Source organism: Microcaecilia unicolor, chromosome 2, assembly GCF_901765095.1.
Source record: "Microcaecilia unicolor chromosome 2, aMicUni1.1, whole genome shotgun sequence".
Taxonomy (NCBI): domain Eukaryota; kingdom Metazoa; phylum Chordata; class Amphibia; order Gymnophiona; family Siphonopidae; genus Microcaecilia; species Microcaecilia unicolor.
The window spans coordinates 157,283,463-157,296,660 of record NC_044032.1 but is presented as its reverse complement, the minus strand read 5'-3'; the positions used below and the strand labels follow the sequence as shown (position 1 = coordinate 157,296,660).

At 40.9% G+C, this 13,198-nt stretch overlaps 1 protein-coding gene across 1 annotated transcript in view; it reads left to right on the top strand.

Moving 5' to 3' along the window:
- The window catches only part of SLCO4C1 (solute carrier organic anion transporter family member 4C1), a 174,391-nt gene that overhangs the window by 146,934 nt on the left and 14,259 nt on the right, over positions 1-13,198 (top strand). The window contains exon 8 of the mRNA XM_030193420.1: positions 4,089-4,284. Coding sequence (XP_030049280.1) covers positions 4,089-4,284 — 196 coding nt within the window. The remainder of the gene's footprint in view (positions 1-4,088; positions 4,285-13,198) is intronic.

Genomic DNA, 13,198 nt, shown 5'->3' with positions numbered 1-13,198 from the left:
GAAAAAGTAAAGTAGAATTTATAGTATAAGTAATGAATATGCATGAGATTTGCATATAATGAAGGCAGTGCATACAAATCTAGCTCATGCATATACATTGGGGATATCCTGAAAACTAGACTGGCTAGGCATGTCCTGGGGATTGGGTTGAGAACCCCTGAGATAGAGTAACAGAAGTTAGAAAATAAGGGGACTAATTTTAAAGAGAGTTGCATGCAAAGTCAGAAAGGTGCATGAATATAATTTCAGCTAGCGTATGAGTGGATAAACATGTTCTGCTACAGCAGTTCTTCTCAACCCAGTCCTTGAGGCATACCTAGTTCATCATATTTTCAGGATATCCACAATGAATATGTGTGACAAGCAAGTTAGTTACTTCTTCCGTTAAAGGCCTGGGTGATGAGCCAAGCTTTCACCTGCGTCTTGAAGTAAAGATAGTCTTGTGTTAAGCAAAGCCTTTCGGGAAGTTCATTTCAGAGTCTGGGGACTACTCCGGAGAAGGCCCGCTGGCAGGTATCATATCTTGTGATAGCATTTGGAGAGGGAGTGGTTAGGGATACTGCTTGTGAGGACCTTAATGATCTTGGAGGTCTTCTGAGGAAGATCCTGTTCTTCAAATGCTCTGGGCCATTCTGTTTAAAGGCTTTCAGACAGAGTTTTAAATTTAGCTCTGTATTGTACTGGTAGCCAGGAATGTTTTTGCAAAAATGGTGTGATGTGTTCACATTGCTTTCAACCTTCTATTAGTCTTGCTGCAGCATTCTGAATCAATTGGAGCTAGTGCAAACCCTTTGTAGTCAGACCAGTGTAGAGAGAGCATTACAGTAATCTAGTCTTGATGTTATGATGGCATGCACAACAGGGATAAGATTTGTGTTCTCAATGTGAGGCAGCGTAGTTGTCACAAATAATACAAGCAGCTGTTATTTATTCCATATTTAGCTCACCCTCCTGACAGCACTAAAAACGGGTTACAGAATTGCATTCATAATATAATAAAACAGTACAATATGTAACAAAATAAAATTAAACAGTGGTTCCAGCCTGTGACAATTTCCATTTCAACTCATCAAGTTGCTAGATTAAAACAATTAAGTTTTTTTAACAGTCTTTTTTTTTTAACAGTTTTATGAAATCCCAAAAGATCATTAACAGATCTCGCAGAGGGAGGAACTTTGTTCCACAACCAGGTCATGCCTAGTTGTATCCTAAGGCGGTGGCGTAGCCCCGGGGGGAGGGGTCTTGGATCAGTTCAATATCCTTCAAACATGTGGCACCAGATTTCATGCATTAAACTGAGCAAGTACAGAAGTGTCAGCATCGGATGCTAGAGCACCCTCTGGCTTCCTCGCAGTTCAGGCAGCTCAGGCAAGAGCTCTAGAAGTGAATCTCTTCAGCTGCCAGGACTTGTCGGCAAAGGTATGATTCAGCAGCTAAAGGGAGGGAGGGCAGTGTAAATGCTTGGCCCCTCAGTCCAACCCGGGGCCCCCTTCAAAATGCAGTTCTGGCTGTGCCCCTGCCCTTAGGTTCCTGACTTGTGATTTGATATGGAGTTTGTATTTCCCAAAAGAGATTTTGAATGGACTTTGAATGGATGAGCAGTGACAGTGGTCGCCACTTAAACGTATATTTGGCGCTGCTGCTTGAACGGATAATACTGCTGAATTTTTGCATAAAGTGACAGTCCTGGCATTTTGCTTTATCCGGCTTCTGTTGTCCCTGAATATCAAGCCCTAAGTTTATATTTTGCAACACGTTTAAGCACTTGTTTAACCTATCCTGTGCCAATGTGTAGACTTTTTGTCTCTAGGTTTGCCAGGCACAGAGAAGTAGACTAGTCAGGTTCAGCATTCATGTGGAGACAAACTCTGCTTCTGTAATTTACCTGAGAAATTCATCCGATCTTAATCCATGGCACTCTCAAAATGTATAAAGCATCACAAAAGTGTATTAATGCCTTTCATTACCAGTGTTTTTTAAATGCAAATGTGAAAGGCTGACTAGTTTTAGATTTTATGACTATTTAAGATTGATGGAGGAGGAGATAAATATTCTGATGAAAGTGATGATGTGCATAGAAAGCCATACCTCTTGAGAAAATACATTCCGGCATAAAATGGTGTGGCGTTCTGGTTTAGTTCTGATTTTTTGAACATGGGCTATGTTGGCTTTTGTTTTGTTTTTTTGTGTGTTTGTGATTTTACGATTTCCTGGCCTTATGACCTTGGGGCATGTGGGAACAGTATGTAGATTCTAATGATAGATTGGTAAATTTAGTGTTTTAACCTGGTTTTTGCTTATGATATTGCATAATTCTATTTCAATTAATTATCTTATGGTTGCTCTGTATTGTGTTAGTTTTTTAATGATGTTATGCAGTTTTGATTTTAACCAAGTTTTCCCAGTACTGTAAAGTGTTCCTGGTACTGTAAAAATATAAATTTTAAATTTAAAAGGAGTTTACATTTACATTTAGAAATAACCTTTTATAAAATTGTTCAGACGAAGTTCACTTACTACATGTACACCATATGTGTTCTTAAATTGATCTGAGTGAAATGGCTAGGGAGGTACTTTACAAATATAAAGTAATATTTGTGCATACTAAATGTGTGTGTATTTTCCATGGGGTAGTTTTCAGAGGCAAAGTATGCTAAAACTTTCTCGTATAACTTAAGCGTATACCTGCTGCACAGGTTAGGTGGTTTTCTTTATAATTACCTTCCCTTGACTGGGGTTGGCAGTCAGGGAGTCAGTTGCAACACAGTTTACATTTTTGAAATGTAAATTTAAAACAAATCAGAGAATAGTTTTCTTCACTCAACGTGTAATTAAACTCTGGAATTTGTTGCCAGAGAATGTGGTAAAGGCGGTTAGCTTAGCAGAGTTTTAAAAAGGTTTGGACGGCTACCTAAAGGAAAAGTTCATAGACAGTCATTAAATGGACTTGGGGAAAATCCTCTATTTCTGGGATAAGCAGTATAAAATGTTTTGTACTTTTTTGGGATCTTGCCAGGTATTTGTGATCTGGATTGGCCACTGTTGGAAACAGGATGCTGGGCTTGATGGACCTTTGGCAATACTTATGTACTTATTTTGGGTAGGTTATAGAGGGTGTGATTGGGCACTCAGGAAAGGGGCATGTGTATGTGGGGGAGGCGGGTTTCTGGAATTTATCCTGTGGAGTCCTCCAAGCTTTCTGACTGTCCTCAGTTTTCCAGGATTAATATTATAGCTGTCCTCAGCCATGAAAAGAATGGGCATAGCTTTCCCTGTGTGGACCTGACTGAATTTTCAAAGCAAAAGTATGGGTGTAGTATATATGTGCATATTTACGCCTGCTTCTTGGTGTACACATTGTCTTGATTAATTTATACATGTAGGCTTCAATTTTCACAATTAATACACATCATTGCAAACCATGCTATTGGGGGTGCCTCCACTCAGTCTAATAATCTTATGCACATACAGATTGTAATTTTATTTTTCAAATAATGGTGTTTTACAGTACAGACATTTTTGAACATGCGAAAATTGCTGGTTAGTCATGCTAAAAAAGTCTTTAACTCCGCCATGTTTAAAGATAATCTCATTCTACTTGGCGCATAAACATAGTAACAACAAATAAACCTGTAACATTTCACATTGGAATTCCAATCGGTTGCTGAGAAAACAGCAATAAACTCTAGGGGGTTACTTTTTTTTTGCCTCACCGTTGTACAAATGTTTTTGTGTGTGTGTGTGTGCATTCACACATGCATGGGTAAGTATGTGTTTGGGGATGTGAGGTTGTGTATGTGGGTAGTGTGTGGCAAATTAAATCAGGGGAGATTCAAAAAGGCCTTGAAGACAAATTATTTACTGGTATATTTAGTTTACCCTAGGCAAATGGACTTGGCGGTGGGGGTGGCTGGTTAATGAAACCTTCATTTCTTCTGTCAGCTTTTATTTACTGTTATGTTAATTCTATTTCCTTCCTGCCTTTGAATGAACTTATTGTATACAACTCTGTTATTCTGTATGATATGAGGAGTGGTGTATCAAGTAATAAATTAATCTAATTGTCGGTGCATTCTTGTTTTCTTTAGGGGGTGTATTGATTCCAGCAGCTGCAATAGGCCAGGTGGTTGGTGGGCTTCTAGTTTCCAAGCTGAAGTTGAATTGCAGAAATCTGATCAAGTTTTCAATAATCATGTCCGTGGTGTCACTTGGACTGAGTTCTGTGTTTCTCTTTGCTAAATGTGGAAATGATCCATTTGCAGGAGTGTCTACATTGTATAATGGGTAAGTATAATGTGTTTGATCTAGTATTTAAACATTTTAGAGCTTGGCATAACAGTTTGAAGCATAGATACCGGTTGAGTGAAGCCTCTGTTTAGTGTTTATCACTTGTTTAGAGTACAGCTTAGTCACTGAAAAAAACAGGAATCTCTTAATTAAAACTAGGGAGCAAGGTAGGGTCATATTATTGTTTATCTGTTAGAGAAAGTAACCTTACAGAGAACATTTTGCAAAGGTCTTCTGTTAGGAAGAAAGGAACTGATATATTGTTGAGCTACCTTTCAATTAAGCAATAGTTTTATTTTTTTTCTTATGTTAGTAGAGAGGACTTAGTTTAATTTTCTCTTTAAGGAGCTTCTTTGCTTGCTTGCTCCAGGATTTCTTTTATACCTCCATTTCCAAAGGAGAGGTGACCTAAATATTCTCTTTTGAAGTCCCCATACTTCTGAGGGGTTAGTCCTTACACAAAAGAAGACAACTGCTACTTTTAGTCTACAGGACAGCTGAGGAAAGGTTAGGGACTTTGGTAGGGCTTTTTCTGTTTTCTTTCTACAGATGCAAGTAGTTCTGCAACTGCAGTATAGCTGGGAAACATTATGTCGCCAAAGCTGTTGCTCCTGTTTCTGCCTTTGTGCAAACAGAAAATGTGATCCCAGGTGAGGGTCTGGTTCTATGTGCAAGATATCTTCAGCTTGAATCTCTCATGAAAGAAGTGAAAGAACCAAGAGAGGAGGTGGTAAGGTTGAGAAGTATCCATGAAAATGAGAAATGCTTCATGAATCATCAAGGATTTTCAGCAGGGGGAAGAAGTTGTGCTCAAAGGGGATAACTGGACTCAGATCCTGAAGCTCTGTAGGATCGATACCATGACTCCACCTGCCCTCAAACTGAAGAACTGATATGTAGCCCTGGAAGTGGAGGAGGTGAGAGCATCACAGAGAGAGGAGGAATCTGAGCTCGAAATCCCCAAAGTTGCTGGATTAGTGACCATTAAGAGGCCAAAGTTAGTGGTGGTTGGCGATTCTCTTCTGATGCAGAGGCATCCATCTACAGAACAGACATGATGTCCTGGGAGGTGTACTGTCTGCCAGGTGCCAAAATTCAAGATGTTAAGAGAGCCTAATGACTATTATCCAATGCTGCTTATCCATGTTGGCACAAATGATGATACTACTAGGTACCCCTACGAATGTATCAAAAGTGACTTCATGGCTCTGGGATAGAGGGTGAAGCAAACAGGTAAAGGCCAAGGCAGAGAAGCTCACATCCTGGAGATGAATATGTGGCTGTGCAGATGGCATCGTCAAGAGCATTTTGGCTTCCTGGACCATGTGATTCTTTTCCAAGGGCTGCTAAGCAGAGATGGAGTCCACCTATCAGTGAAGGAAAGAAATGTCTTCAGCAACTGTCACAAAATGCCTAAGCACTACCCCTAGCACCCACCTGGGGTTAACCCTGTGGTCACTTAAGGGGTCTATCCCAGCACTGCCCAGGCCCTCTCACACCTGTGCATGTGGTCCTACACTGGTATAACTTTCACCCACCAACTGGGTCCTGCTTACCTCTGGGCAAGTCTCCCACCCGCAAGTTATTCCTCCAGTGGTTTCTAAGGACACTGGGGCCAAAATCCCACGGGTCCCACAGTTTCTAGAACACAAAACCACCAGGATTCTTACAGTCCAGGACAACAGAGCTAACGAACTATTAGGTTTATTATCATATAAAAGGTAGAATAGTGAACGGTAAAAAGGTGTAAACAGCTACTACTACTATTTAGCATTTTTATAGCGCTACAAGGCGTATGCAGCGCTGCACAAACATAGAAGAAAGACAGTCCCTGCTCAAAGAGCTTACAATCTAATAGACAAAAATAAAGTAAGCAAATCAAATCAATTAATGTGTACAGGAAGGAGGAGATGAGGGTAGGTGGAGGCGAGTGGTTACAAGTGGTTGCGAGTCAAAAGCAATGTTAAAGAGGTGGGCTTTCAGTCTAGATTTAAAGGTGGCCAAGGATGGGGCAAGACGTAGGGGCTCAGGAAGTTTATTCCAGGCGTAGGGTGCAGCGAGACAGAAGGCGTGAAGTCTGGAGTTGGCAGTAGTGGAGAAGGGAACAGATAAGAAGGATTTATCCATGGAGCGGAGTGCACGGGAAGGGGTGTAGGGAAAGACAATAACAGGTAAAAGAACAAGAACTCAATATTAAAACTAACTAAACACTTCTTACTACCTAAATAGTACCTGGGGAGTTCAGGAAAAATAACTGCCCATAGGATTTGAACAGTGTCTCAGTTCAGAGGTCTTCAATCTCCTTACTCCCACTCTGAGACTGGAGAAATTCCAGTACATTCTGGCTAGACCTTGGGCTTCAGGGCCAATCAGGACCCAGAGCACTAAGGGGTTTCTGGCCAATGGAACTGCAGTTTACTCTCCCCCAGTGGTTTTCCTCTTTTCTAGTTGGGAAGATATAGGTCTGTTTTCAGCTTGTTACAGCCATAAAGCAGAGGACAGACACCACCTGCTAGCCAAACCAGGGAAGTGCATTGAAAGAAAGGTGTCATTAAAGCAACAATACAAAATCATACGCATGAAATCCCCTGTCTTGCCACAGCAGCAGACTGGCTAACCTACTGAAGAGGACTTTAAACTAGAATCATTGGAGCAGGGTGATTCAAAGCCCCCAGATAGGTACAAGCCCTCAGGTAAGTGAAGAATTAAATACCTCTACACAAACGGGGGGGAAAGGGGCAATGTATGGAAAGCAGTATTTACTAATGCCCAAAGTATGGGGAATAAGGTTTTAGATCTTGAGGCTGTGAAGGCTGATTTGGATTTAGTGGCAATCATAAAGACATGATTCACAGAGATCCATGACTGGGATATAGTTATACCAGGCTATAATCTGTTCGAGAAAGACAGGGTAGGAAGAAAGGGAGGGGGAGTGGCATTATATATTAAAGATGATGATATTAGAACCACACAACTGCAGGGCCTACAGGGTAAGGGAGAGGCACCGTGAGGTTAGTCTGGAAAGAGGGAATTTCAAATGTATTTATGTTGGTGTGATATACAGGACTCTTTCACAGACAGAAGAAATGGAGAGATTTAATTGAAGACATTCAAGACATAACTGTAAAAGGAAGTACTACTAATAGGTGATTTTAATATGCCAGATGTTGATTGGGGTATCCGTATTGTGGGATCTTTTAGAAGCAGGGCGATCCTGAATTCTCTTCAGGGGGAACTATTCCAGCAGTTGGTAATGGAACCCACATGGGATGGGGCCATGCTGGACTTAGTGCTTACTAACGGGAAGAGTTTCTAATGTAGGTGATCTGGCATCCAATGATCTCCAGATGGTATGGTTTAATATTAAGATAGGTGTGAAGAGGGTTCATTTGAAAGTTAAGGCTCTAAACTTCAAAAAAACTAACTTTGTTCAAACTGTGGATTACCTCAAGGAATTGTTGTTTGGATGGGAACATCTGGGAGAAGCTGGAAAGCAGTAGGCAAAACTGAAAGGAGCTGTTGTAAGGGCAACAAACCTTTTTGTAAGGAAAGTAAATACGTAAGAGGAAAAGGGTGCCACTTTGGTTCTCAAAATAGTAGTTGAAAAGTCTGGAAAAAGAGGTTAGCCTTTATAAACTACAAGAGATTGCAGAAGGAGGAAGACTGGCGACAATATCTGGAAAAGCTAAGAGAAACTGGTAGAATAGTCAAGAAAGCAAAGATGAAAATGGAAGAAAAAATAGCCAATATGGTAACATGAGGGAAAAACAATTTTAATTTAGATATGTTATTGATAAAAGGAAGTGCAAAATGACATTATGAGACTCAAAGGTGAAGGGAGGAATATGTAGAAGATAAGGTGACATTGCTTAATATTTTCTGTTCTGTGTTCACAGCTAAAGAGCTGGGAGCAGGACTGCAGAAGACAAACACAAATAGGAATGGAGGGGAGGTAGTCCCTGAACAGTTTTCAGAGCACTGTGTTCGTGAGGAGCTGACTAAACTAAGGTGGATAAAGTAATGGAGCCGGATGGCATACATTTAGGGTACTGAAGGAACTTAGGGAAGTTTTAGTGGTTCTAGTGGCTGTCCTTTTCAATGCTTCTTTAGAGTTTGGAATGGTCCCTGAGGACTGGAGAATACCAAATGTGGTCCCCTTCCACAAAAGCAGAAGTAAGGAAGAGGTTGGGAACTACAGGCCTGTAAGTCTAACTTCTATGGTAAGTAAGTTAATGGAAAAGCTGTAAAAACAGAGAATAGTAAAGCTTTTGGAATCCAGTGGATTATGGGACCCAAGGCAACATGGTTTTACTAGAAGCAGGTCTTGTCAGACAAATCTGATTAATTTCTTTGACTGGGTGACCAGAGTGTTGGATCGAGGGAGAGCGCTAGATGTGTTGCACTTAGATTTTAGCAAAGCTTTTGACACAGTTCTGCATATATGACTAATAAATAGTGCCCTGGGTTAAAACTGGTGAGTGGAAGGTGACAGAGGGTAGAGGTAAATGGAGCTCATTCTGAGGAAAAGGATGTTACCAGTGGTGTGCCACAAGGTTCCGTTCTTGGGCAGGTTCTTTTTAACATTTTTATAAGCAATATTGCTAAAGGGCTATCTGGTATGGTTTGCCTCTTTGTGGAGATAGACACCTCTGATGGTGTGGGTAACATGAGGAAGGACTTAGCGAAGCTAGAGGAATGGTCTGGAATTTGGCAGCTTAGATTTAATGATAAAAAAATTCAGGGTCATGCATGTGGGCTGCAAAAACCCGAAGTAATGGTGGTCTTTGTCATAAAGCGTAGGGGGACAGACTGAAAGATCTCAATATGTATACTTTGGAAGAAAGGCGGGAGAGGGCAGATATGATAGAGACATTTAAATACCTATGCAGCATAAATACACAGGAGATGAGTCTTTCAGTTGAAAGGAAGCTCTGGAATGAGGGGGCATAGGATGAAGGTTAAAGGGGATAGACTCAGAAGTAACCTGAGAAAATGCTTCTTCATGAAAAGGATGATGAATTGGTGGAATAGCCTCCTGGTGGAAGTGGTGGAGATGAAAACAGTATCTGAATTCAAGAGAGCTTAGGACAAGTACATAGGATCTCTATGGGAATGATAGAGAGAGTAGATAGCATGAATGGGCAGACTAGATAGGCCATATAGAAGGGCATTTTCAATATGACGTCTAAGTCCGACTTTAGACGTTTTGCAAAAAAAAACATCCAAAATTTGAGTAGGAAAGAAGTTCATTTTCAAAAAAGAAAAACATCTATCTTTTGTTTTTGAAAATACTGTTTCTAACAAGATTTTGTACTTTGGGTGTTTTGTTTTTTTGGTCCATTAAAAAAAAAAAAAAGTCCAAGTGAAAAACATAGAAAATCAAGTCCTTGGGATGTAGGAGGTGCCAGCATTTTTAGTAGACTGGTCTCCCAGACATGCCAGGAGATAAATGAGAGCACTGCAGTGGACTTCAAAAACATGTTCCCAGGTACACATCTCACCATTGCTCCTTTATCTTGTCTACTGAACCCCCCCCCCCCCCAAAACCCACTGCCCACAAATGTACACCACTACAATAGCCCATATGGGTGAAGGGGGAACCTATATGTGGATACAGTGGGTTTCTGGTGAGTTTTGGAGGGTTCACAGTTTCTCCTACAAATGTGACAGGTAGAGGGAGATAGAGACCAGAGTCCTCCACTCCATGGTACACTGCACTGCACTGACCACTACACTACTGATTTCCTTCAGTGGTCATTTAGGGCACCCTTTTGTGCCTTATTCGTTATAAAACAGGTCTAGCTCAAAATGTCTTCGTTTTAGTCCTGGACACTTTTGATTTGTTCCATTATGGCTGAAAAATGTCTAAGTGTTAGGAACTCCCAGATCCCGCCCTTAACATGCCTCTGACACGCTCCCTTGTAATTTGAATGCACTTCTGACAGACTTCATAAAAAAGCATCTAAAAATTGGTTTTGAAAATACCAAGTTGGGCGTTTTTGTGAGGAAAAATGGCCAAATGCAGATTTATGCCACTTTTTGGATGTTTTTCTTTTTTGAAAATGAGCTCTGTGGTCTTTATCTGCCTATATTTTTCTGTTTTTTTTTCTATATGGAAATTATTTTCTAAAGTGGGAAATTGAGGATTTACCTGGAGATGGCAGTTATCAGCAGGACTTTGAAAATTGCTCTGATAAGGATGTAGTAAAACATGTAAATACTCATTGTAATGTGTAGTAATGTTTAATTGCATTTGATATACTGCATTTCAATTGTATCAACCAAAGAGGTTCACAAATTTAAAACAAATAAAACTGATGAAATGAAATGAACTACCATATTAAATAACAAAGCAAAGGAGAAAAATAGAAATTTACCAGAAGATAAAGTGTCCCCAATGCTGAGGGTGGTCTCCACCATCCTAGGATCCCGAAGGGAAAGCAAGGGGAAAAGATAGTACATAGAATTGGGATAGTTATTTTTTTCAGTCTTTATTTTAAAAGCGTACACTAAAACATCAGTACATCAGTGAACGTTGATCTACCCCAAACACAGTAAACTTGAAACCCCCTCCTCTCCCTGCCACACATCCATTACACCTTATCCCTCTTAAGCAAAATGGAGAACATTGAGTATTCAGTACGATATTGTGGTGCAAGTGACATAATAAAGGAGTACCACACTTTTATAAAACATTTCCTGCAAGCTAAACTCACACTTGTCACAGCAAGGTGCTCCATTCTCAGTACAGCATGCAACTGCAAACCAAGACCGGAGTTTCCGTACCAATCCATGTGTTTCTCAGCAATTAACCAAGCCTTCCTCACAAAGAGCACCTCCATTCCATCCCCAAAGGGAAGTTCATCTACTGTGTCTGATAACAACATGGATGTCACCTGAAAATCTAGCCCCACAGAGATTCCAAAACTCCATAAAGCTGGGGGGGGGGGGGGAAGGGGAGGAGAGTAAGCATAAAAAGCCTTTTCTCACATGCTCACTAACACCATTCCTCTATGTGCAGGGACAGAGTTGTCTTTTTTGCAGGATTTTATAGTACCTTTGAATGTACCTGGCAGTTGGCACTGCAGGGAAGTCAAGTAGAAATCTAGTAGCTTTCCTCTGATCCATTGCACATACACGCATTATGTTATTGTTGGGACAAAAGAGAGCCTATTGAAGGGCTCCACTGGAATCCACAGGGGTGGAGTAATCTCTCACACAGGGAGGAAAAAAAGTAGCACCTGTTTCTATATGTAAATCATATGTTAAACGCTGAAAAAGATTTATAAAATTACACCCCCCCCCCAGTGCCCTGATTCTGTTTGAATTTAGGTTGTGAGCCCACTAGGAGGGGCATTTTCAAAAGAGACGTCCAAGTTTCGATTTGAACTTCCTTGCAAAACATCCCAATCCAGGTATTTTTGAAACAAGATGGACGTCCATCATTTGTTTCGAAAATACCATCAGGGACGTCCAAATCCTTAAATTTTGACGTCCCTAGATTTTGACGTCCGTAGACATGGACGTTTCTGATTTTCGGCAATTTTCGAAACCAAAGACGTCCATGTCAGAAACGACCAAATGCAAGCAATTTGGTCGTGGGAGGAGCCAGCATTTGTAGTGCACTGGTCCTCCTGACATGCCAGGACACCAACCGGGCAACCTAGAGGGCACTGCAGTGGACTTCATAAAATGCTCCCAGGAACATAGCTCCCTTACCTTGTGTGCTGAGCCCCCCCCCCCCAAAACCCACTACCCTACAACTGTACACCACTACCATAGCCCTTACGGGTGAAGGAGTGGCACCTAGATGTGGGTTAAGTGGGTTTCTGGTGGGTTTTGGAGGGCTCACTGTTTCCTCCACAAGCGTAACTGGTAGGGGGGATGGGGCTGGGTCCGCCTGTTTGAAGTGCACTGCACCCACTAACACTGCTCCAGGGACCTGCATACTGCTGTCATGGACCTGAGTATGACATCTGAGGCTGGCATGACATATTTTTAAACATGTTTTTTGAGGGTGGGAGGGGGTTAGTGACCACTGGGGGAGTAACGGGAGGTCATCCACGATTCTTTCCATTGGTCATCTGGTCATTTCAGGCATCTTTTTGTGCCTTAGTCGTAAGAAAAATGGGTCCAGGTGAAAACGTCCAAGTGCTCGTCAGGGACGTCCTTGTTTTTTTCGATTATGGGTCAAGGATATCCAAGTGTTAGGCATGCCCAAGTCCCGCCTTCGCTACGCCTCCGACATGCCACCCTTGAACTTTGGCCGTCCCTGAAATGGAGTGCAGTTGGGGACGTCCAAAATCGGCTTTCGATTATACTGATTTGGACGTTTCTGGGAGAAGGACGTCCATCTTCCGATTTAAGTTGAAAGATGGTCGTCCTTCTCTTTTGAAAATGAGCCCATAGGTCAGTCTTTTGTCATTTGTTAAGGCTTCAAAAACCACTCGGATGATAATGTTACATTGTATTTTTCAACAAAGCAGAGCTTGAGCTTTCAGAAGCAACTGGATAGTTCATTTCCATAACAAGCATCTTTCATTTGAAGTTTTTTACCTGTTTCACTTCACACTCAACCATCTTATTCATAGTTTCATCGTCGTTTGAAAACCACTTTATTTGAAAATTTTTTCTTTAAATTATAAGTTATGTATATTTTATATTTATGGAATTGTAATTGTTGAAGAAATCTTATAATTCTCAGTTACGTTGTACTTGTTACATTATTGTAATCTGCTCTGAGCTCTTGTGAGGACTTGGCGGAATATGAAAGCACTGAGTAGATTAGGGACAGAGAAAGCACCTGTATATAATATAAAAACTGCTTTTGTTGTACCACAGAAGAACAGTATATCAAATCTATAAGCAAATTATAGGTTATTAGGAAATATAATTGAAACATAACATAACT